The sequence below is a fragment of the Ranitomeya variabilis genome, chromosome 1, assembly GCF_051348905.1.
Source record: "Ranitomeya variabilis isolate aRanVar5 chromosome 1, aRanVar5.hap1, whole genome shotgun sequence".
Lineage (NCBI taxonomy): Eukaryota > Metazoa > Chordata > Amphibia > Anura > Dendrobatidae > Ranitomeya > Ranitomeya variabilis.
The window spans coordinates 223,270,776-223,297,778 of NC_135232.1; the positions used below are offsets into that span (position 1 = coordinate 223,270,776).

The 27,003-nt window shown below is 45.1% G+C and overlaps 1 protein-coding gene across 1 annotated transcript in view; it reads right to left on the minus strand.

Moving 5' to 3' along the window:
- HPD (4-hydroxyphenylpyruvate dioxygenase) overlaps positions 1-26,483 on the minus strand; it is an 84,791-nt gene extending 58,308 nt beyond the window's left edge. The window contains exons 1-3 of the mRNA XM_077293128.1: positions 26,371-26,483; positions 26,188-26,214; positions 25,449-25,511 (exon numbers count right to left, since the gene is read on the minus strand). Coding sequence (XP_077149243.1) covers positions 25,449-25,511; positions 26,188-26,214; positions 26,371-26,373 — 93 coding nt within the window. The 5' untranslated portion in view covers positions 26,374-26,483. The remainder of the gene's footprint in view (positions 1-25,448; positions 25,512-26,187; positions 26,215-26,370) is intronic.
- Between the last annotated feature and the right edge of the window lie 520 nt (positions 26,484-27,003).

Here is a 27,003-nt window from a genome sequence, read left to right on the forward strand (position 1 = left end):
CCTGGCTTCTCCTACGCCCTTCAAATCCGTCCCCCGGAACCCCGACTCCCGGCAACAATGGTTCCACTCGTCTGTACGGCTCGCCAGATCCCCGTCCCCTACATATGCAGCATCAATAGTAAAAAGATCTAATGTTACAAATAAGAATAATAAAAAAAAAGGTTATTCTCACCCTCCGACGGCGCGGCTGTCCTCGGCAGTGCAAGCGGCAGGTACCGGTGCCAAGGATGCTATGTGAGAAGGACCTGCCATGACGTCACGGTAATGTGACAGCGACGTCATCACAGGTCCTGCGCTCATACCAACCCTGGGACCGGAAGCTGCCGCGTGCACCGCACACAGGGCCAGGACTTCAAGGGGCCTTCGGAAGGTGAGTATATGTTTATTTTTTATTTTAAGTCTTTTTTAACCACGCATATAGTGCCCACATTGCTATATACTACGTGGGCTGTGTTACATACTGCGTGGGCTCTGTTATATACTACATCTCTGTGCTATATACTAACGTGGCTATGTTATATACTGAGTGGCTGCTATATACTGCGTGGGCTGTGTTATATATTACGTGGCCAGTGTTATGTACTGCGGGGGGCTGTGCTATATACTTCGTGGCTGATATGTACTGCGTGGGCTGTGCTATATATTACGTGGCCAGTGTTATATACTGTGGGGGCTGTGCTATATACTGCGTGGGCTGTGCTATATATTACGTGGCCAGTGTTATATACTACGTCGCCTGTGTTATATACTGTGTGGCTGCTATATACTGCGTGGGCTGTGTTATATAGTATGTGGGCTGTGTTATATACTGCGTGGCCACTGTTATATACTGTGTGGCCTGTATTAACACAGCGGGTATTCTACAATATTTATGTATGTATATAGCAGCCACATAGTATACAGCACAGGCCACGTAGTATTTGTCTGCTATATACTACATGGCTCCCATATACTACGTGGCCTGTGCTATATACTATGTGGCTGCTATATACATATATACATATTCTAGAATACCCGATGCGTTAGAATCGGGCCACCATCTAGTATATATTATAATGATAGTTTATACCTGTTGCTAGATTAACTGTATAAATATTTGTGGACAGAGGCAGAGAATTAATATTCATATATACACTATAAGTAAGTCCCTTGCCTGGATGAATGCGTCGCTTAATATGTATCACACCATGTAAGCATGCTTTTCTATTCCCCTTTTCCCCTATCGGTGCTATGCATTTTAAAGATTGTATTTCGTAATAAAATTTGTATTAATTTGATAAATTTGGCCTTTTGATCATCCTTTTTTGCTTTTGGTTCTGTGAGACAGTTGATGATAGGTCTTGTAATTCCTATAGACACATGGAGAGGGTAAATTATAGGTAAATAATTCATACCATATGTCCTTGTCATACTTGTTATATTTGATCACCTACAGTACAGACCAAAAGTTTGGACACACCTTCTCATTTAAAAATTTTCTGGATTTTCATGACTATGAAAATTGTACATTCACACTGAAGGCATCAAAACTATGAATTAACACGTGGAATTATATACTTAACAAAAAAGTGTGAAACAACTGAAAATATGTCTTATATTCTAGGTTCTTCAAAGTAGCTACCTTTTGCTTTGATGACTGCTTTGCACACTCTTGGCATTCTCTTGATGAGCTTCTACAGGTAGTCGCCGGGAATGGTCTTCCAACAATCTTGAAGGAGTTCCCAGAGATGCTTAGCACTTGTTGGCACTTCTGCCTTCACTCGGTGGTCCAGCTCACCCCAAACCATCTCGATTGGGTTCAGGTCTGGCGTAGCACCCCATCACTCTCCTTCTTAGTCAAATAGCCCTTACACAGCCTGGAGGTGTGTTTGGGGTCACTGTCCTGTTGAAAAATAAATGATGGTCCAACTAAACGCCAACCAGATGGAATAGCATGTCGCTGCAAGATGCTGTGGTAGCCATGCTAGTTCAGTATGCCTTCAATTTTGAATAAATCTCCAACAGTGTCACCAGCAAAGCACCCCCACACCATCACACCTCCTCCTCCATGCTTCACGGTGGGAACCAGGCATGTAGAGTCCATCCATTCACCTTTTCTGCGTCGCACAAAGACACGGTGGTTGGAACCCAAGATCTCAAATTTGGACACATCAGACCAAAGCACAGATTTCCACTGGTCTAATGTCCATTCCTTGTGTTCTTTAGCCCAAACAAGTCTCTTCTGCTTGTTGCCTGTCCTTAGCAGTGGTTTTCTAGCGGCTATTTTACCATGAAGGCCTGCTGCACAAAGTCTCCTCTTAACAGTTGTTGTAGAGATATGTCTGCTGCTAGAACTCCGTGTGGCATTGACCTGGTCTCTAATCTGAGCTGCTGTTAACCTGCGATTTCTGAGGCTAGTGACTCGGATAAACTTATCCTCAGAAGCAGAGGTGACTCTTGGTCTTCCTTTCCTGGGGCGGTCCTCATGTGAGCCAGTTTCTTTGTAGCGCTTGATGGTTTTTGCCACTGCACTTGGGGACACTTTCAAAGTTTTCCCAATTTTTCGGACTGACTGACCTTCATTTCTTAAAGTAATGATGGCCACTCGTTTTTCTTTACTTAGCTGCTTTTTTCTTGCCATAATACAAATTCTAACAGTCTATTCAGTAGGACTATCAGCTGTGTATCCAGCCGACTTCTGCACAACACAACTGATGGTCCCAATCCAAATTATAAGGCAAGAAATCCCACTTATTAAACTTGACAGGGCACATGTGTGAAGTGAAAACCATTCCCGGTGACTACCTCTTGAAGCTCATCAAGAGAATGCCAAGAGTGTGCAAAGCAGTCATCAAAGCAAAAGGTGGCTACTTTGAAGAACCTAGAATATAAGAAATAATTTCAGTTGTTTCACACTTTTTTGTTAAGTATATAATGCCACGTGTTAATTCATAGTTTTGATGCTTTCAGTGTGAATGTACTATTTTCATAGTCATGAAAATACAGAAAAATCTTTAAATGAGAAGGTTTGTCCAAACTTTTGGTCTTGTTAGAGTCATGTCGGTCTGGTAGTCGGGGGCAGGTATATCTCGCCCAGGTATTTGTCCTATGTGAATTAAGCCGCTCAGTATCTTCAGGATACCGAGGGGTTAAGAAGTGCAGGAATAAAGGCTGACCAGCTGGAGGTTTCAGGTGTCAGCCTGGGGCACACAGAATGCCTGTCTGTGTGAGACAAACGTGAGTGGGAGCTGTGCTCATGCACTGTGTAATGTTAGCTGGGTGGGAGAAGCCCCCCAGTTGTTAGATAGGAACGTATTTGTATAGTTAGCGCCGGACAGGCAAGGATTTATTTTTATGTTTTGTTTTCTGTATTTGCTTTCACTTTAATAAACCTGACCTGAGGTCAGTCTACTTGGAAACCTGCTGTCGCCTCAGAGTTTAATGCACAAACCACGTGACCTTTGACCCCAGCAAAGGCGACCCCGGAGTGTTTTGTTACATTGTGGTGGAGAACGCGGGCACTCCGTGGCACAGGCGACAGTATGGAAGACGTGGTGAAAGCCCCAGTACAGTCCGCTGCCGTACAGCAGGAAGCTAACCGCTTGATGGCCGCACAGCTGAAGGAGTTGGTGGACGTGACAACTGCAGACCGCCAGCTTCTCCAACAGGTGGCTGTCATGAATCCCAATGGCTAGGGATAGCACAGGACAAGCAAAGTACAAATATATTACGGACGAGCTCTAGGGTGATGGAACCTGGGCTGACCGCTGCCCTACGCCTGACAAACGCAACTAGAGATAGCCAGGGAGCGTGCCTACGTTGGTTCTAGACGCCACGCACCAGCCTAAGAGCTAACTAGCACTGCAGAGAAAATAAAGACCTCACTTGCCTCCAGCGGAATGAACCCCAAAAGATATAGTTGCCCCCCACATGTATTGACGGTGAAATGAGAGGAAGGCACACACATAGAGATGATATATATAGTTTTAGCAAATTGAGGCCCGCTGTAAACTAGAAAGCAGAACGATACAAAAGGGGACTGAGCGGTCAGCAAAAAACCCTAATCAAAAAACCATCCTGAGATTACAAGAACCCATGTGCCAACTCATGGCACATGGGGAGAACCTCAGTCCACTAGAGCTACCAGCTAGCATAGAGACATAATAAGCAAGCTGGACAAAAAAACCAAACAACTGAAAATCAGCACTTAGCTTATCCTGAAAGATCTGGGAGCAGGTAGGCAGGAACCAAACAGAGCACATCTGAATACATTGATAGCCGGCAAGGGAAATGACAGAAAGGCCAGGTAAAATAGGAAACACCCAGCCACTGATGGACAGGTGGAAACCAAAGGCCGCAACCCACCAAAGTCACCCAGTACCAGCAGTAACCACCAGAGGGAGCCCACAAACAGAATCCACAACAGTACCCCCCCCTTGAGGAGGGGTCACCGAACCCTCACGAGAACCCCCAGGGCGATCAGGGTGAGCTCTATGGAAGGCGCGGACCAAATCAGTCGCATGAACATCGGAGGCGACCACCCAGGAATTATCCTCCTGACCATAACCCTTCCACTTAACCAAATACTGGAGTTTGCGTCTGGAAACACGAGAATCCAAGATCTTCTCAACAACATACTCCAATTCTCCCTCCACCAGCACCGGAGCAGGAGGCTCAACCGAAGGAACAACGGGCACCTCATACCTCCGCAACAACGACCGATGGAACACATTATGAATAGCAAACGATGCCGGGAGATCCAAACGAAAAGACACAGGGTTAAGAATCTCCGAGATCCTATAAGGACCGATGAACCGAGGCTTGAACTTAGGAGAAGAGACCTTCATAGGGACAAAACGAGAAGACAACCACACCAAATCCCCAACAAGAAGTCGGGGACCCACGCGGCGACGGCGATTAGCAAACTGCTGAGTCTTCTCCTGAGATAACTTCAAATTGTCCACCACCTGATTCCAAATCTGATGTAGCCTGTCCACCACCACGTCCACTCCAGGACAATCCGAAGGCTCCACCTGACCAGAGGAAAAACGAGGATGAAACCCCGAATTACAAAAAAAAGGAGAGACCAACGTGGCCGAACAAGCCCGATTATTAAGAGCAAATTCGGCCAGTGGCAAAAAAGCAACCTAGTCATCTTGATCAGCAGAAACAAAACACCTCAAATAAGTTTCCAAGGTCTGATTAGTTCGCTCCGTCTGGCCATTCGTCTGAGGATGGAATGCAGACGAGAAAGACAAATCAATGCCCATCTTGGCACAAAACGTCCGCCAAAATCTAGACACAAACTGGGATCCCCTGTCAGAAACGATATTCTCCGGAATCCCATGCAAACGAACCACGTTCTGAAAAAATAAAGGGACCAACTCAGAGGAGGAAGGCAACTTAGGCAAGGGCACCAAATGAACCATCTTAGAAAAGCGGTCACACACAACCCAGATAACGGACATTTTCTGTGAAACCGGGAGATCAGAAATAAAATCCATGGAAATGTGCGTCCAAGGCCTCTTCGGGATGGGCAAGGATAACAACAACCCACTGGCCCGAGAACAGCAAGGCTTAGCTCGAGCACACACTTCACAAGACTGCACAAAGGTACGCACATCCCTAGACAAGGAAGGCCACCAAAAAGACCTGGCCACCAAGTCTCTAGTACCAAATATTCCAGGATGACCAGCCAACACAGAAGAATGGACCTCGGAGATGACTCTACTGGTCCAATCATCCGGAACAAACAGTCTTTCTGGTGGACAACGATCCGGTTTATCCACCTGAAACTCCTGCAATGCACGTCGCAAGTCTGGGGATACGGCGGACAATATTACCCCATCCCTAAGGATACCAGTAGGCCCAGAGTCTCCAGGAGAGTCAGGCACAAAATTCCTGGAAAGAGCATCTGCCTTCACATTCTTTGAACCTGGCAGGTATGAAACCACGAAATTGAAACGAGAAAAAAACAACGACCAACGAGCCTGTCTAGGATTCAAACGCCTGGCAGACTCAAGGTAAATGAGATTCTTGTGATCAGTCAAGACCACCACACGATGTTTAGCACCCTCAAGCCAATGACGCCACTCCTCAAATGCCCACTTCATGGCCAAAAGCTCCCGATTACCCACATCATAATTGCGCTCGGCGGGCGAGAATTTTCTAGAGAAGAATGCACATGGCTTCATCACCGAGCCATTAGAACTTCTCTGTGACAAAACCGCCCCCGCTCCAATCTCGGAAGCATCAACCTCAACCTGAAAAGGAAGTGAAACATCTGGTTGACACAACACAGGAGCAGAAGAAAACCGGCGCTTAAGTTCCTGAAAGGCCTCCACGGCCGCAGGAGACCAATCAGCAACATCAGCACCCTTTTTAGTCAAATCAGTCAAAGGTTTAACAATACTGGAAAAATTAGCAATGAACCGACGATAAAAATTAGCAAACCCCAAGAACTTCTGAAGGCTCTTAACAGATGTAGGTTGTGTCCAGTCACAAATCGCCTGAACCTTGACGGGATCCATCTCAATAGTAGAAGGAGAAAAAATGTACCCCAAAAAAGAAATCTTCTGGACTCCGAAGAGACACTTTGAGCCCTTCACAAACAGAGAATTGGCCCGCAGAACCTGAAACACCTTCCTGACCTGTAGAACATGAGACTCCCAGTCATCAGAAAACACCAAAATATCATCCAAATACACAATCATAAACTTATCCAGATATTCACGGAAAATATTGTGCATAAAGGACTGAAAGACTGACGGAGCATTGGAGAGTCCAAAAGGCATTACCAAATACTCAAAATGGCCCTCAGGCGTATTAAATGCGGTTTTCCACTCATCACCCTGTTTTATCCGCACCAGATTATACGCACCGCGAAGATCTATCTTAGTGAACCACCTAGCCCCCTTAATGCGAGCAAACAAATCAGTCAATAATGGCAATGGATACTGATACTTGACTGTAATCTTATTCAGAAGGCGATAATCTATACAAGGCCTCAGGGAACCATCTTTTTTTGCCACAAAAAAAAACCTGCTCCCAGAGGGGACGAAGATGGACGAATATGTCCCTTTTCCAAGGACTCCTTAATATAATTCCGCATAGCAGTATGCTCTGGCAGTGACAGATTAAATAAACGACCCTTAGGGAACTTACTGCCAGGAATCAATTCTATAGCACAGTCACAATCTCTATGCGGAGGGAGCGAATTGAGCTTAGGCTCCTCAAAAACATCCCTATAGTCAGACAAAAACGCAGGGATCTCAGAAGGAGTAGATGAAGCGATTGAAATCGGAGGTGCATCATCATGAACCCCCTGACATCCCCAGCTTAACACAGACATTGTTTTCCAGTCCAGGACAGGATTATGAGTTTGTAACCATGGCAGACCAAGCACTAGTACATCATGTAAATTATAAAGTACAAGGAAGCGAATCACCTCCTGATGAACGGGAGTCATGCGCATGGTCACTTGTGTCCAATACTGCGGTTTATTCATAGCCAATGGTGTAGAGTCAATTCCCTTCAGAGGAATAGGAACTTCCAGAGGTTCCAGACTAAAACCGCAGCGTTTAGCAAATGACCAATCCATAAGACTCAGGGCAGCGCCCGAATCCACATAGGCATCGACGGAAATGGAAGACAGTGAAAAAATCAGAGTCACAGACAAAATGAACTTAGGCTGCAGAGTACCAATGGCAAAAGATTTATCAACCCTTTTTGTGCGTTTAGAGCATGCTGATATAACATGAGCTGAATCACCACAATAGAAACACAATCCATTTTTCCGCCTATAATTTTGCCGTTCACTTCTGGACTGAATTCTATCACATTGCATAGTCTCAGGTGCCTGTTCAGAAGACACCGCCAACTGGTGCACGGGTTTGCGCTCCCGTAAACGCCGATCAATCTGAATGGCCATAGCCATAGACTCATTCAGACCTGTAGGCGTAGGGAACCCCACCATAATATCCTTAATGGCCTCAGAAAGACCATTTCTGAAGTTTGCAGCCAGGGCGCACTCATTCCACTGAGTAAGCACCGACTATTTCCGAAACTTCTGACAATATATCTCCGCTTCATCATGCCCCTGAGAGAGGGCTAATAAAGCCTTTTCAGCCTGAATCTCCAGGTTAGGTTCTTCATAGAGCAATCCCAATGCCAGAAAAAACGCATCCACACTGAGCAATGCAGGATCCCCTGGTGCCAATGCAAATGCCCAATTCTGAGGGTCGCCCCGCAGGAAAGATATTACAATCTTGACCTGTTGAGCAGGGTCTCCAGAGGAGCGAGATTTTAAAGAAAGAAACAATTTACAATTGTTCCTGAAATTCAGGAAGGTAGATCTATCTCCAGAAAAGAACTCTGGAATAGGAATTCTAGGTTCAGACATGGGAGTGTGAACAACAAAATCCTGTATGTTTTGAACTTTTGCCGCGAGATTACTCAGGCTGGAAGCCAAACTCTGGACATCCATGTTAAACAGCTAAGATCAGAGCCATTCAAGGGTTAAGAGGAGGTAAGAAGCAGCTAGACAGCAATTAAGGGCTAGGCAGCAAAACTCTGAAGGGAAAAAAAAAAAAACATTTCCCTTAAACACTTCTCTATCTCCTGCTTCAGCCCAAACAATTAACACTTTGTAGGCCGGCTATACTGTCATGAATCCCAATGGCTAGGGATAGCACAGGACAAGCAAAGTACAAATATATTACGGACGAGCTCTAGGGTGATGGAACCTGGGCTGACCGCTGCCCTACGCCTGACAAACGCAACTAGAGATAGCCAGGGAGCGTGCCTACGTTGGTTCTAGATGCCACGCACCAGCCTAAGAGCTAACTAGCACTGCAGAGAAAATAAAGACCTCACTTGCCTCCAGCGGAATGAACCCCAAAAGATATAGTTGCCCCCCACATGTATTGACGGTGAAATGAGAGGAAGGCACACACATAGAGATGATATATATAGTTTTAGCAAATTGAGGCCTGCTGTAAACTAGAAAGCAGAACGATACAAAAGGGGACTGAGCGGTCAGCAAAAAACCCTAATCAAAAAACCATCCTGAGATTACAAGAACCCATGTGCCAACTCATGGCACATGGGGAGAACCTCAGTCCACTAGAGCTACCAGCTAGCATACAGACATAATAAGCAAGCTGGACAAAAAAACCAAACAACTGAAAATCAGCACTTAGCTTATCCTGAAAGATCTGGGAGCAGGTAGGCAGGAACCAAACAGAGCACATCTGAATACATTGATAGCCGGCAAGGGAAATGACAGAAAGGCCAGGTAAAATAGGAAACACCCAGCCACTGATGGACAGGTGGAAACCAAAGGCCGCAACCCACCAAAGTCACCCAGTACCAGCAGTAACCACCAGAGGGAGCCCACAAACAGAATCCACAACAGGTGGCGCAGCACTTGGTGAGCATGCCTGAGGCTAACCCGGAAGCAGAGTCCAGGAGAATCCATGTGAGTCGGTACTGGCAAAAGCTGACCGCAGAAGATGACGTCGAGGCGTACCTGACAACGTTTGAGCGGACAGCGTTGAGAGAGAAGTGGCCGAAGGAACGATGGGCCGATCTAATTGCTCCGTTTCTCTCCGGTGAGGCCCAAAAAGCTTACCATGACTTGGACCCGGAAGTCGCATAGGACTTTAAGAGGCTGAAAGCTGAGGTCCTGGCCCGGCTGGGTGTGACGACGGCTGTCCGTGCACAGAGGGTACATCAGTGGACCTATCAGCCAGATAAACCGCCGCGATCGCAGATGTTCGACCTGATCTACTTGATAAAGAAATGGCTGCAACCCGAGGTACTGACAACTCCGGAGATAATCCAGCGGATCGTTCTGGACAAGTACCTGAGAGTACTACCACCGGCACTGAAAAAGTGGGTGAGCCAAGGAAATCCCGCGACAGCGGATCAATTGGTGGACTTGGTGGAGCGTTATTCCGTGGCGGAAGGACTTCCTGATGATACCGCTACTACCCGAACTGTACCTCCTCCTCGTGGAACCGGTAAGACTGTTCCAGGGACTGCGGGGGAAAGAAAATTGCCAAAAACTGTGGGGGAGGAACACGGGACTGCTCGCACCCCGAGATCAAGGGTGTCGGACTCTGGTTTCAATAGGGGGCCTGTTAGGTGTTTCCGTTGCCATGAGAAGGGCCATGTTTCTGCTAACTGTCCTGTTACCACTGAACCCATGCAGTGCGACGTTACGGACTCTAAGAAACGCATGTCTTTTGTTACACGGCTAGTAAGTGTGAATGCGGGTCAAAATGATACAGCGAAACACCTGCGTGAATTGTCTGTAGATGGGAAAAATGTTGTGGCATTGCTAGACTCTGGAAGTGTGGTGACTCTGGTGAAAGCCAGTCTGGTGGCACTTCCATCTGGTCCGTCTGATAAATTTTCTGTAACGTGTGTGCATGGTGACACCTGCTCATATCCTACAGCGGTCATATGTATCTCCACTCCCTATGGGTCTGTGCAACACAAAGTGGGACTCGTTCCCGCATTGTTACATGATATAATCCTGGGCAGGGATTTTCCTCATTTCTGGCATTTGTGGGAGAATCAGTTGCTCCTTCACGGTAGCTGTAACCATGAATCTTCCCCCATGCCATCTGGAGGACCCGAGTTCCTAGACGAGACCCCACAAGAAGATGTTGCTGGGGAGGTTATTGAATCTAACCTTCAGTTCCCCTTCTCAGTTATGGCGGGGGAAACTGAGGAAACTGAGGAAACTCAGCGAGAGCCGGAGGCAGACAGCCATCCAGCACCCTGCCTACCCGATTTGGGAGTTCAGTTGGATGACTTCCACAGCAAACAAATGAAAGATCCTACCCTGACTCAGGCTAGGAAAAATGTAAAAGTGATCGATAGCGTACCCGTAGAACCTGACACTAGGCTAGCGTACCTGTACATGGTTCTTGAGAATGATTTACTCTACCAGGTAGAAAAAAAAGGGGAAGACACTGTGCAACAGTTAGTGGTACCCAAACCTTATCGGCGGAAGGTACTGGACCTGGCCCACGGACATATAATGGGGGGACATCTGGGGGTACAAAAAACCACAGAAAGGATATTGCATTGTTTTGTGTGGCCCGGAATTCACAATGATGTGCGTAACTATTGTGAGTCCTGTCCAGAGTGCCAAATCTCGGCACCTAAACCTCGGTTCTGTAGCCCTTTGGTACCCCTCCCTATTATTGGGGTCCCGTTTGAGAGAATTGGGATGGATTTGGTTGGGACCCTTCCCCGGTCCGCACGTGGGCATTAGCATATCCTCGTCATCATGGACTATGCCACTCGTTACCCCGAAGCCATCCCTTTGCGTAACACTGCTACCAAAACGATCGCCAAAGAGTTGGTACAAGTGTTTAGTCGGGTGGGATGTTGTGAATTTGCTTTTTGCTCCCTCTAGTGGTTACTAGTTTTTTGACTCTGGTTTTTCTGTCATTCCTTTTATCCGCACCTGGGTCGTTAGTTAGGGGTGTTGCTATATAAGCTCCCTGGACCTTCAGTTCTATGCCTGGCAACGTAGTTATCAGAGCTAGTCTGCTGTGCTCTTGTCTACTGATCCTGGTTCCAGTTATATCAGCTAAGTCTGCCTTTTGCTTTTTGCTATTTGTTTTGGTTTTGTATTTTTGTCCAGCTTGTTCCAAATCTATATCCTGACCTTTGCTGGAAGCTCTAGGGGGCTGGTGTTCTCCCCCCGGACCGTTAGACGGTTCGGGGGTTCTTGAATTTCCAGTGTGGATTTTGATAGGGTTTTTGTTGACCATATAAGTTACCTTTCTTTATTCTGCTATCAGCAAGCGGGCCTCTCTGTGCTAAACCTGATTCATTTCTGTGTTTGTCATTTCCTCTTACCTCACCGTCATTATTTGTGGGGGGCTTCTATCCAGCTTTGGGGTCCCCTTCTCTGGAGGCAAGAAAGGTCTTTGTTTTCCTCTACTAGGGGTAGCTAGATTCTCCGGCTGGCGCGTGTCATCTAGAATCAACGTAGGAATGATCCCCGGCTACTTCTAGTGTTGGCGTTAGGAGTAGATATATGGTCAACCCAGTTACCACTGCCCTATGAGCTGGATTTTTGTATTCTGCAGACTTCCACGTTCCTCTGAGACCCTCGCCATTGGGGTCATAACAGTTTGCCAGGCTAGTATTAAATGTTTAATGCATTGCAGAAGAGGGATTATAAGAAAGAAGATTCTGAGTTTTTTTTTTTTTTCTTCTTCCCCTTTACCTCAGAGTGGCTATGCTTGCTGCAAACATGAATGTCCAGACCTTGATTACAAGTGTGGACCAGCTGGCTACTCGTGTGCAGGGCATACAAGACTATGTTATCAGAAATCCTAGGTCAGAACCTAAAATACCGATTCCTGAACTGTTTTCCGGAGACAGGTTTAAGTTTAGGAATTTCGTGAATAATTGTAAATTATTTTTGTCCCTGAGACCCTGTTCATCTGGAGATTCTGCTCAGCAAGTAAAAATTGTTATTTCGTTCTTACGGGGCGACCCTCAGGATTGGGCTTTTTCGCTGGCGCCAGGAGATCCGGCATTGGCTGATCTTGATGCGTTTTTTCTGGCGCTCGGTTTACTTTATGAGGAACCCAATCTTGAGATTCAGGCAGAAAAGGCCTTGCTGGCTATGTCTCAGGGGCAGGACGAGGCTGAAGTGTATTGCCAAAAATTTCGGAAATGGTCCGTGCTGACACATTGGAACGAGTGTGCACTGGCCGCTAATTTTAGAAATGGCCTTTCTGAAGCCATTAAGAATGTTATGGTGGGTTTTCCCATTCCCACAGGTCTGAATGATACTATGGCACTGGCGATTCAAATTGACCGGCGGTTGCGGGAGCGCAAAACCGCAAATTCCCTCATGGTGTTGTCTGAACAGACACCTAATTCGGTGCAATGTGATAGAAAAACCGCAAATTCCCTCATGGTGTTGTCTGAACAGACACCTGATTTAATGCAATGTGATAGAATCCTGACTAGAAATGAGCGGAAAATTCATAGACGCCGGAATGGCTTGTGCTACTACTGTGGTGATTCTACACATGTTATCTCAGCATGCTCTAAACGTATAGCTAAGGTTGTTAGTCCTGTCACCGTTGGTAATTTGCAACCTAAATTTATTCTGTCTGTAACTTTGATTTGCTCACTGTCATCTTATCCTGTCATGGCGTTTGTAGATTCAGGTGCTGCCCTGAGTCTCATGGATCTCTCATTTGCTAAGCGCTGTGGTTTTACTCTTGAACCATTAGAAAATCCTATTCCTCTTAGGGGTATTGATGCTACACCATTGGCAGCAAATAAACCGCAGTATTGGACACAGGTTACCATGTGCATGACTCCTGAACACCGCGAGGTGATACGTTTCCTGGTTTTACATAAAATGCATGATTTGGTTGTTTTAGGGCTGCCATGGTTACAGACCCATAATCCAGTCCTGGACTGGAAGGCTATGTCAGTCTCAAGTTGGGGCTGTCGTGGTATTCATGGGGATTCCCTGCCTGTGTCTATTGCTTCTTCTACGCCTTCGGAAGTTCCGGAGTATTTGTCTGATTATCAGGATGTCTTCAGTGAGTCTGAGTCCAGTGCACTGCCTCCTCATAGGGACTGTGACTGTGCTATAGATTTGATCCCAGGCAGTAAGTTTCCTAAGGGAAGACTGTTTAATCTGTCGGTACCTGAACATACCGCTATGCGTTCATATATCAAGGAGTCTCTGGAGAAAGGACATATTCGTCCGTCTTCTTCCCCTCTTGGTGCGGGATTCTTTTTTGTGGCAAAAAAGGACGGATCTTTGAGACCTTGTATTGATTATCGGCTTTTAAATAAGATCACTGTCAAATTTCAGTATCCTTTACCGCTGTTGTCTGACTTGTTTGCCCGGATTAAGGGTGCCAAGTGGTTCACCAAGATAGACCTTCGTGGTGCGTACAACCTTGTGCGCATTAAGCAAGGTGATGAATGGAAAACCGCATTCAATACGCCCGAAGGTCATTTTGAGTACTTGGTGATGCCTTTTGGGCTCTCCAATGCGCCTTCAGTTTTTCAGTCCTTTATGCATGACATTTTCCGGAAGTATCTGGATAAATTTTTGATTGTTTATCTGGATGATATTTTGTTTTTTTCTGATAATTGGGATTCGCATGTGGAGCAGGTCAGGTTGGTCTTTAAAATTTTGCGTGAAAATTCTTTGTTTGTCAAGGGCTCAAAGTGTCTCTTTGGTGTACAGAAGGTTCCCTTTTTGGGGTTCATTTTTTCCCCTTCTGCTGTGGAGATGGACCCAGTCAAGGTCCGAGCTATTCTTGATTGGACTCAGCCCTCGTCAGTTAAGAGTCTTCAGAAGTTCTTGGGCTTCGCTAACTTCTACCGTCGTTTTATTGCTAATTTTTCTAGCATTGTGAAACCTTTGACGGATATGACCAAGAAGGGCTCCGATGTAGCTAACTGGGCTCCTGCTGCCGTGGAGGCTTTCCAGGAGTTGAAACGCCGGTTTACTTCGGCGCCTGTTTTGTGCCAGCCTGACGTCTCACTTCCCTTTCAGGTTGAGGTGGATGCTTCGGAGATTGGGGCAGGGGCCGTTTTGTCGCAGAGAGGCCCTGGTTGCTCTGTTATGAAACCTTGTGCCTTTTTCTCTAGGAAGTTTTCGCCTGCCGAGCGAAATTATGATGTGGGCAATCGGGAGTTGTTGGCCATGAAATGGGCATTTGAGGAGTGGCGTCATTGGCTCGAGGGTGCTAAGCATCGTGTGGTGGTCTTGACTGATCACAAAAATCTGATGTATCTCGAGTCTGCTAAACGCCTTAATCCGAGACAGGCCCGCTGGTCATTGTTTTTCTCCCGCTTTGATTTTGTTGTCTCGTATTTACCAGGTTCAAAGAATGTGAAGGCCGATGCTCTTTCTAGGAGCTTTGTGCCTGATGCTCCTGGAGTCGCTGATCCTGTTGGTATTCTTAAAGATGGAGTTATCTTGTCAGCTATTTCTCCGGATCTGCGACGTGTGTTGCAGAGATTTCAGGCTGATAGGCCTGAGTCTTGTCCACCTGACAGACTGTTTGTCCCGGATAAGTGGACCAGCAGAGTCATTTCCGAGGTTCATTCCTCGGTGTTGGCAGGTCACCCGGGAATTTTTGGCACCAGAGATCTGGTGGCCAGGTCCTTTTGGTGGACTTCCTTGTCAAGGGATGTGCGGTCATTTGTGCAGTCCTGTGGGACTTGTGCTCGAGCTAAGCCTTGCTGTTCTCGTGCCAGCGGTTTGCTCTTGCCCTTGCCTGTCCCGAAGAGACCTTGGACACATATCTCCATGGATTTCATTTCTGATCTTCCGCTATCTCAGGGCATGTCCGTTATCTGGGTGATATGTGATCGCTTCTCCAAGATGGTCCATTTGGTTCCTTTGCCTAAGCTGCCTTCCTCTTCCGATCTGGTTCCTGTGTTTTTCCAGAACGTGGTTCGTTTGCACGGCATCCCTGAGAATATTGTGTCAGACAGAGGATCCCAGTTCGTTTCCAGGTTCTGGCGATCCTTTTATAGTAGGATGGGCATTGATTTGTCGTTTTCGTCTGCTTTCCATCCTCAGACTAATGGACAGACGGAGCGAACCAATCAGACTTTGGAGGCTTATTTGAGGTGTTTTGTCTCTGCTGATCAGGACGATTGGGTGACATTCTTGCCGTTGGCTGAGTTTGCCCTTAATAATCGGGCTAGTTCCGCCACCTTGGTTTCGCCTTTTTTCTGCAACTCTGGTTTCCATCCTCGCTTTTCTTCGGGTCATGTGGAGCCTTCTGACTGTCCTGGGGTGGACTCTCTGGTGGATAGGTTGCAGCAGATCTGGAATCATGTGGTGGACAACTTGAAGTTGTCACAGGAGAAGGCTCAGCGCTTTGCCAACCGCCGCCGCGGTGTGGGTCCCCGACTACGTGTTGGGGATTTGGTATGGCTTTCTTCCCGCTTTGTTCCTATGAAGGTCTCCTCTCCCAAATTTAAACCTCGTTTTATTGGGCCTTACAAGATATTGGAAATCCTTAATCCTGTATCTTTTCGTCTGGATCTTCCTGTGTCGTTTGCTATTCACAATGTATTTCATAGGTCCTTGTTGCGGCGGTACATTGTGCCTGTAGTTCCTTCTGCTGAGCCTCCTGCTCCGGTGTTGGTTGAGGGCGAGTTGGAGTACGTGGTGGAGAAGATCTTGGATTCTCGCCTCTCCAGGCGGAGGCTTCAGTACCTGGTCAAGTGGAAGGGCTATGGTCAGGAGGATAATTCCTGGGTGGTCGCCTCTGATGTTCATGCGGCCGATTTAGTTCGTGCCTTTCATGCCGCTCATCCTGATCGCCCTGGTGGTCGTGGTGAGGGTTCGGTGACCCCTCACTAAGGGGGGGGTACTGTTGTGAATTTGCTTTTTGCTCCCTCTAGTGGTTACTAGTTTTTTGACTCTGGTTTTTCTGTCATTCCTTTTATCCGCACCTGGGTCGTTAGTTAGGGGTGTTGCTATATAAGCTCCCTGGACCTTCAGTTCTATGCCTGGCAACGTAGTTATCAGAGCTAGTCTGCTGTGCTCTTGTCTACTGATCCTGGTTCCAGTTATATCAGCTAAGTCTGCCTTTTGCTTTTTGCTATTTGTTTTGGTTTTGTATTTTTGTCCAGCTTGTTCCAAATCTATATCCTGACCTTTGCTGGAAGCTCTAGGGGGCTGGTGTTCTCCCCCCGGACCGTTAGACGGTTCGGGGGTTCTTGAATTTCCAGTGTGGATTTTGATAGGGTTTTTGTTGACCATATAAGTTACCTTTCTTTATTCTGCTATCAGCAAGCGGGCCTCTCTGTGCTAAACCTGATTCATTTCTGTGTTTGTCATTTCCTCTTACCTCACCGTCATTATTTGTGAGGGGCTTCTATCCAGCTTTGGGGTCCCCTTCTCTGGAGGCAAGAAAGGTCTTTGTTTTCCTCTACTAGGGGTAGCTAGATTCTCCGGCTGGCGCGTGTCATCTAGAATCAACGTAGGAATGATCCCCGGCTACTTCTAGTGTTGGCGTTAGGAGTAGATATATGGTCAACCCAGTTACCACTGCCCTATGAGCTGGATTTTTGTATTCTGCAGACTTCCACGTTCCTCTGAGACCCTCGCCATTAGGGTCATAACAGTGGGAATTCCAAAACAGATACTCACCGACCAGGGGACTCCCTTTATGTCAAGGGTGATGAAGGAGCTCTGCAGGCTCTTACAAATAGACCAGTTGCGTACGTCTGTCTATCACCCTCAAACAGATGGCCTGGTTGAGCGGTTCAATAAAACCTTAAAACAGATGCTCCGGAAGGCGATAGACAAAGATGGGAAGAACTGGGATTACTTGTTACCCTATTTGCTGTTTGCCATTAGGGAAGTTCCCCAGTCTTCCACAGGATTCTCGCCTTTCGAGCTATTATATGCCCGTCGTCCCCGTGGACTGTTGGACGTCGCAAAAGAAACCTGGGAAGGTCAAGTCACTCCCTTTAAAACGGTGATAGACCATGTAACGCAAATGCAGGACCGGATTGCTGCTGTCATGCCCCTTGTTAGGGAACATATGTTACAGGCCCAGGGAGCCCAGAGGCAAAGTTATGATAGAGGCGCCAAGGTCCGTACGTTTGCACCCAGGGATAGGGTGTTGATCCTAATCCCTACGGTGGATAGTAAATTTCTGGCAAAATGGCAGGGCCCCTTTGAGGTCATGGAACGAGTTGGAGAAGTGAACTATAAAGTGCACCAGCCTGGTAAGAGAAAACCAGAGCAGATTTATCATGTGAATCTGATAAAACCCTGGAAAGACCGCGCTGCCCTAACAGCGGATCTGCCCCGTCCGGTTTGCTCACCTACCATACCGGAGGTGCAGATTGCCGAGACTCTCTCTGAACGACAAAAATCTGAGGTTAAGCAGTTTTTGTTACAGAACCAACAGTTTTTCTCGGAAAAACCTGGCCAGACTAGGCTAGTGAAACATGAGATTGTCACAGAGCCTGGTGTCACAGTTCATGTGAAGCCATACCGGATTCCGGAAGCACGCCGTGAAGCCATCTCCCGGGAGGTGAAGGCCATGTTGGACTTAGGAGTCGTTGAAGAGTCGCACAGAGCCTGGTCCAGTCCAATCGTGTTGATACCTAAGCCGGATGGCTCCATACGGTTTTGTAATGACTTTCGGAAACTGAATGCGGTTTCTAAATTTGATGCCTACCCTATGCCCCGGGTCGATGAGTTGATCGATCGGCTGGGTAAAGCCCGATATATTACGACCCTGGATCTAACAAAGGGGTACTGGCAGATCCCTCTGGCCGAGGCGGCCAGAGAGAAGACGGCATTTGCTACACCGGAAGGGCTGTTCCAGTATATCTACATGCCGTTTGGACTTCACGGAGCTCCAGCAACGTTCCAGAGATTGATGGATCGAGTCTTGAGGCCCCACAGGCAGTACGCTTCTGCCTACCTAGACGACATCATAATTTACAGCGTGGACTGGGAAGCTCACCTCCGGAAGGTACAGGCGGTGATTGATGACCTGAGAGACGCAGGCTTAACGGCGAATCCTAAGAAATGTCACATCGGCCTTGAAGAAGCCCGATACTTGGGCTACGTGATTGGCAGAGGAGTGGTTAAACCCCAGATCGACAAAATACAGGCAATTCAGGGCTGGCCGCAACCAGTGAACAAGAAACAAGTTCAAGCTTTCCTGGGCATTGCCGGCTATTATCGCCGGTTCATACCCAACTTTGCGGCCATGGCTACCCCCTTGACGGATCTTACCAAAGGGAGGGATTCCGTCATGGTAAAATGGTCCTCAGCGGCTGAAGAGGCCTTCCACAGTCTGAAACGGGCTTTGTGCTCTCAGCCCGTACTAGTGACTCCTGATTTCAGCAGCGAGTTTGTAGTGCAAACGGATGCTTCTGATACTGGTATCGGAGCTGTACTTTCCCAGGTAAGGGACGGAGTCGAACACCAGGTCCTCTACCTCAGTCGGAAACTGAATGTACATGAGCAGAGGTATGCCGTGATTGAAAAAGAGTGCCTAGCCATCAAATGGGCTCTCGACTCCCTCAAATATTACCTGGCAGGTAGGAAGTTTAGGCTGGTCACGGACCATGCCCCTCTCAAGTGGATGCATCTCCACAAGGACCGTAATAGTCGGGTAACCCGGTGGTTCCTTGCTCTGCAGGCTTACTCGTTCACGGTGGAGCACCGCCCCGGGGTGCAGATGGGGAACGCTGATGCCCTGTCCCGAGTACACTGTTTCGAGAGTATTCTTGCTCGACCTGAGTGGTCGGAGCAGGGGGGGAGGATATGTAAGAGTCATGTCGGTCTGGTAGTCGGGGGCAGGTATATCTCGCCCAGGTATTTGTCCTATGTGAATTAAGCCGCTCAGTATCTTCAGGATACCGAGGGGTTAATAAGTGCAGGAATAAAGGCTGACCAGCTGGAGGTTTCAGGTGTCAGCCTGGGGCACACAGAATGCCTGTCTGTGTGAGACAAACGTGAGTGGGAGCTGTGCTCATGCACTGTGTAATGTTAGCTGGGTGGGAGAAGCCCCCCAGTTGTTAGATAGGAACGTATTTGTATAGTTAGCGCCGGACAGGCAAGGATTTATTTTTATGTTTTGTTTTCTGTATTTGCTTTCACTTTAATAAACCTGACCTGAGGTCAGTCTACTTGGAAACCTGCTGTCGCCTCAGAGTTTAATGCACAAACCACGTGACCTTTGACCCCAGCAAAGGCGATCCCGGAGTGTTTTGTTACAGTCTGTACTGTATATATTGTATATACAGCTTTCACAGTATCACCTATAAATTGTTTATACAGCAGTTGCAGTATCACATGTATAATGTATATAGGTGATACTGCAACTGCTGGGGAACAAGCCAAGGAAAATTATAATAGAACCACGTCACGACTTATGCATTTATCACCCACTTCTGGTGTTGGTTTACAAATACTGATGTAAAATACTGACTAAATATTGAACAAGTGAATGTGGCCTTATTCTGTATATACAGTGCCTTGTGAAAGTATTCGGCTCCCTGGATCTTTTCAACCTTTTCCCTCATATCATGCTTCAAACATAAAGATGCCAAATGTAAATTTTTGGTGAAGAATCAACAACAAGTGGAACACAATTGTGAAGTTGAACGAAATTTATTGGTTATTTTAAATTTTTGTGGAAATTCAAAAACTGAAAAGTGGGGAGTGCAATATTAATCGGCCCCTTTAACTTAATACTTTGTTGCGCCATCTTTTGCTGCGATTTTGCTGCTTGGGGTATGTCTCTATCAGTTTTATACATCGTGAGACTGAAATTCTTGCCCATTCTTCCTTGGCAAACAGCTCGAGCTCAGTGAGGTTTGATGGAGATCGTTTGTGAACAGCAGTTTTCAGCTCTTTCCACAGATTCTCGATTGGATTGAGGTCTGGACTTTGACTTGGCCATTCTAACACCTGGATACGTTTATTTGTGAACATTCCATTGTAGATTTTGCTTTATGTTTGGGATCATTGTCTTGTTGGAAGACAAATCTCCGTCCCAGTCTCAGGTCTTTTGCAGACTCCAGCAGGTTTTCTTCAAGAATGGTCCTGTATTTGGCTCCATCCATCTTCCCATCAATTTTAACCATCTTCCCTGTCCCTGCTGAAGAAAAGCAGGCCCAAACCATGATGCTGCCACCACCATGTTTGACAGTGGGGATGGTGTGTTCGGGGTGATGAGCTGTGTTGCCTTTACTCCAAACATATCGTTTGGCATTATTGCCAAAAAGTTCGATTTTGGTTTCATCTGACCAGAGCACCTTCTTCCACATGTTTGGTGTGTCTCCTAGGTGGCTTGTTGCAAACAATAAATGACACTTTTTATGGATATCTTTGAGAAATGGCTTTCTTCTTGCCACTCTTCCATAAAGGCCAGATTTGTGCAGTGTACGACTGATAGTTGTCCTATGGACAGACTGTCTCACCTCAGCTGTAGATCTCTGCAGTTCTTCCAGAGTTATCATGGGCCTCTTGGCTGCATCTCTGATCAGTCTTCTCCTTGTTTGAGATGAAAGTTTAGAGGGACAGCCAGGTCTTGGTAGATTTGCAGTGGTATAATACTCCTTCCATTTCAATATGATCTTGCACAGTGCTCCTTGAAATGTTTAAAGTTTTGGAAATCATTTTGTATCCAAATCCGGCTTTAAACCTCTCCACAACAGTATCACGGACCTGCCTGTTGTCAGGGCCGGTTTTAGGCAAAGTGGGGCCCTAGGCAAAAGTTTAAAATGGGGCCCCAAATGCTAACATATTGCACCAACAGAAACATTTTGGTTGTAGCTACATGCGCTGATTTCAGGCCACTAAACGAGCGTGATCAACAATATTGAAGTCATTCGCCACTTGTTTCTAGCCTCTTTACACTGGCTGGGGAGAGAATGATCACTAGTAAATCAATCTGTCCCCATACAGTATCATCTTAGCAGAATATCTGCAGTTTTAACTGGGCGATGTGCTGATGAGAACAATGATTTTTGTTCCGGCATATACTGTACATACATACACCGTACATACACACAGATACACATACCGTACATACACAGACATACACCTTACATGCATACACACATACAGTTATATACACTGATAGTATACACATACCGTACATACATATACCATACATACACACAAATACACATACATACACCGTACGTACACACAGATACACATACATATACCATCATACATACACATACCGTACATGCACACATGCATATACCGTACATTCACACAAATGCCGTACACATATACCGTACATACACACAGATACACACATATACCGTACATACACAGATACAGTTATATACATATAGTACAAACATACCGTACATACATATAAAATACACCCAAATGCACATACCGTACATACATACATATACCGTACATGCATACACACACATATACCGAACATACAGATACACATACACGTACCGTACATACACACATACAGTATATACACATAGTATACACATACCGTACACACATATACATATACTGTATGTACATGCACATAAACATACATATATACCATATATCCATACAAATTTATTTCACATACACCGATACACACATACTGTACATGCATACACACACAGCCATACAACTATACCATACATACACACATATACTGTACATACACACACACACACACAGATAGAAACATACACATAGATACACACAGATGCGCACATACATATACAAGCATATACATACACACATACTAATCTTGTATAGGTGATCAGATGAGCCCTGCAGGTCAGTTCAGCTGGAGAAGGCTGCAGACCCCACTGTGGGGGATGGGGCACAGAGCAGACAGCACCTGATGATAAATTCCCAGTAAGGGAGGAAAAGACTCAAATTCAAAAAGTTCCATGACTAAAATTATAAAGAGATAAGTTATAAAGAGCACTATAACTGCACATTACTTTTCAGGTCACTTCACAGCATACATTTTGCTGCCGTGCTGTCCCTGCAGTGAGCTCCTCCCCCATCTCTTCTCTGTGAGGAGACGCTGCAGCCTGCTCTGAACAGAACAGTGGAGGGAGCAGAAGACCCCCTGTAAGTCCTGCTCTTCCTCCACTGCTGTCCCTATGTGCTGTGCAGCCAGGGCCCCTGACTGTAGGCGAGTACTCACGAGTGGGACGCTCCATGCAGGGGGACAGACGGCAGCCAGTGAGCGCTCTCCTCAGTCTGGTCACTGTGAGGTAAGGAAAGCGTTCATTGGCCAGCGTCTTTCCTTGCATGACACGCCCCCTTTTTGATCTCCTGCACTTCGCGCCCCGCTCTCTCCCCGACACTCGGTGTTCCATGATTACAGGAGGGAGTGAGAGGGGCCCGACCCTGCATGATACCGGGCCTGCCTGCAGGGGCCCCCCTCCACCTCTGGGCCCTGGAGCAGTGCCATCAACAGTATGTCTGCCCCTGGCTGGGGGCCCCTAGGGCAGCGGGGGCCCCAGGCAGCTGCCTAGTCTGCCTGCCCCTAACGCCGGCCCTGCCTGTTGTGTTCCTTGGTCTTCATGATACTCTCTGTGCTTCAAACAGAACCCTGAGACTATCACAGAGCAGGTGCATTTATACGGAGACTTGATTACACACAGGTGGATTATATTTATCATCATTAGGCATTTAGGACAATATTGGATCATTCAGAGATCCACAATGAACTTCTGGAGTGAGCTTGCTGCACTGAAAGTAAAGGGGCCGAATAATATTGCATGCCCCACTTTTCAGTTTTTGAATTTCCCCCAAAAATTAAAATACCCAATAAATTTCGTTCAACTTCACAATTGTGTTCCACTTGTTGTTGATTCTTCACCAAAAATTTACATTTGGTATCTTTATGTTTGAAGCATGATATGTGGGAAAAGGTTGAAAAGTTCCAGGGAGCCAAATACTTTCGCAAGGCACTGTATATGCTGCACAGTACCACGTCTCCTGTCCCATATATATATATATATATATATATATATATATATATATATATATATATATATATATATATATATATATATATATACACTGTACAGTACCACTTCTCCTGTCCTATTGTTAGAGAGGTGACATTGGACTTTGGGAGGGTCAATATTGGTTTATTATTTTCAATATTCCTATGGGAAAACAAAACTAAATATAGGAAAACCCATTTAAATAGATTAACCCAAGTATCTCCTAACCTGAAAACTATCCAGTCGCTGGGGGTCCGACCGCTGGGGCTCCCATGATCCTGAAAACTGGCTCTCTAAAGGGCTCCATGTAAAAGGTGCTGTGGTCAATTAAGCGCACTGCGGTGCCATTCACATGTGGCTCTTCAAATAACTCCTTTAAGAGGAGTGTAGAGGAGCACGACCAAGCATAATAATCCACTGATTAAGGGTGAGGAGTGTTATAGTATGTGGGTTAGTCTGATTTGTGTGGTAGGGCTGCTATTTTGTCCTAGTCCGGCCCTGTGTCTGAGTCAGTAGTGGGGTTCCCCTGAGTCTCCTGCCATAGCATTTAATTTCATTTAAATGTTGTCAGATAGTTTGTGCTGACATTGATGCACCCTGAGCCTGCAGGACAGCTCGAATATCTTTTATACTTGATTGAGGCTGCTTATCTACCATCCGGACTATCCTGTGTTGCAACCTTTTTTCAATTTTTCTCTGTCATCCTCATCCATGGCGATTAGCTACAGTACCATGGGTTACAAACTGCTTTATTATGCTGTGCACAGTGGACAAAGGAACATCAAGAACTCTAGAAATGGACTTATAACCTTGAGATTGTTGGTATTTTTCAACAATTTTGGTTCTCAAGTTCTCAGACAGTTCTCCTCTCCTCTTTTTTGTTCTCCATGCTTAGTGTGGCACACACAGATACACATTGGAAAGATTGAGTCAACCTCTTCCCTTTTTATCTGGATTCAGGTGTGAATTTCATATTACCCACACCGGTTACTTGCTACAGGTGAGTTTGATCGAGCATCACATGCTTGAAACAAAGTTGTTTACCCACAATTTTGGAAAGGTGGCAACAATTTTCTCCTGCTCATATTGGCATGTTGTGTGAAATTATGTTGGATTACCTTTTTTCTCTGTTTTTTTTGTGTTGTTCCAATACACACAAAGGAAATAAACATGTGTATAACAAAACATGTGTAATTGCAGTAATTTTCAGGGACAAATACTTAATTTTCTGAAACAATTTCAGGGGTGCCAACATTTTTGGCCATAACTATATATATATATATATATATATATATATATATATATATATATATATATATATATATATATATATATATATATATATATATATATATATATATATATATATATATACACTGACATATACATTGCTAAAATATTCATAGATCTGTAGACTGGAAAGCAAAATTCTATTTATATTTTACCATTTTTATATTTAATAAAATTAAATAAAAATGCCAAGGACATTGGATGAGATAATTGTGACTTAGTTATCAGTCTTAATTTTATTGATAGTTTGAATCAGGGCTCTGCAATCCGGATCTTCTTGCAAATATCTAATGTGTCAGCCTTAGAGAGCAACATCTTTACATACTGTTACAAACACATAACCTGACCTGGGCCATATAATGCAAATAAGTCACAACCACTCATCCACTTGTCTTCCTTAAAAACTGCATTGTGAAGACTCAGTGTTTGTCACATCTTTCTATGTCGCTTGTCCTTATGAAACCTATGTGACACATCTCACAGACTTCCAGAGAAGGATCTGAATATGTTCCTAGTGGAAGCACCAGATGTGGTACACATCATAAGTGGAAACAGATTCTGGAGGCACAGACCCTCCCCTCCATGAACCAATCACACAATGCAGTTACAATTGGGCTGCACCCTGGGGAAAATTCTTTCATCTTAAGATTAACTCATATGGTGCCACCTACCTGTTTTGCATTGCTCACCCACAGCGTAATTGAGTGAAAACTGAGAAATCGTCCTCGTTCATGCTGAATGAATGAATGAATGAATAAATAAATATACTTCATGTTTGTATTTTCAAAAATATTATGATAAAAGAAGACTTTTTTTTAGCAATTGAAGCTCTTAATAATTATATGTACTTGAGAAATTAAGTAGCAGAATAATCTGACAAATGTAACTCGCACAGGTAGTGTATTTAGCTTGTTACACTTCCATACAATGACACGTAGAAAGAGTCGATACATTATCATGACTTATTAGGTCTGAACTGAAGGTCCAACAGAATTAATACAAAATGATTACCCCTAAGAATATGACCCCATGAGACAGATCTATTGCAGCTTTAGGCGGCAATGTCATATATATTTTTAGGGTTTCCATAAATCCATGCACATGCAGCAGAAACATGCATTTTTAATTTTCCTACACACATGTAGATCACAATATTGAATATTGTGTCACATAGAGATCAGAACTACATGAACTAAAGTCTCCTATGCATTATCCTCTAGTTATGATGAAGTAGCATTATAAGCACATACATCATGCTTTATCTGCTATTTTATGCTTTATATATGCAGTGTCAATAATCTTAGGTATACAAAAAGTGACCAGACTGTCATTTAATACACAATAGCTTTCTAAATGGATTTAATTACTAATCTTTACTAATACATGTTGGTAATAATGTAATACAAATACCTGTTCTCCTTTGTCAGTATATGATGTCTAGAAAAAAAAGACCGATACAAAGATTGTTGTTAAGTATGACTGATAGTTGATCATATTCTAACTATAATATATAAATACATGGATGCATTCTTATTAAATATATTAATTCTAATTCCCCAATATAAACCATTATATGAGAAAATGAAAACTTACCATGGTTCGCAGATTGATTTCTACCAGTGAAAAATACTAATATGCCAGGAGTCAGATGCCAGAGACACCTCATATAAGACTTGGGAGCTAGGACATCCCATGTGTGCTCCTCCTTAGCCTTTGTAATAGGAGGAAACATAATCTTTGCACATGATGCGTCTATTGCGTAATATCTGCTAACTGTGAAATAACAGACAAATAAGAGCATAACATGCATAATGGTAATAATTAAAGCATTATATTTATATAATGATTAAAATATGGGCGAATGAACGCAAATAGACATGCATTTACAACAATAACTGGTTGAACTGTAATGATGCAAGTAAGAAATGTAGCTATGTATGAGCATTCATACACTGCTCAAAAAAATAAAGGAAACACTTAAACAACAGAATATAACTGCAAGTAAATCAAACTTCTGTGAAATCTGTCCACTTAGGAAGCAACACTGTTTGACAATCAATTTCACATGCTGTTGTGCAAATGGAATAGACAACAGATGGAAATTATTGGCATTTATCAAGACACCCTCAATAAAGGAGTGGTTCTACAGGTGGGGACCACAGACCACAACTCAGTACCAATGCTTTCTGGCTGATGTTTTGGTCACTTTTGAATGTTGGTTGTGCT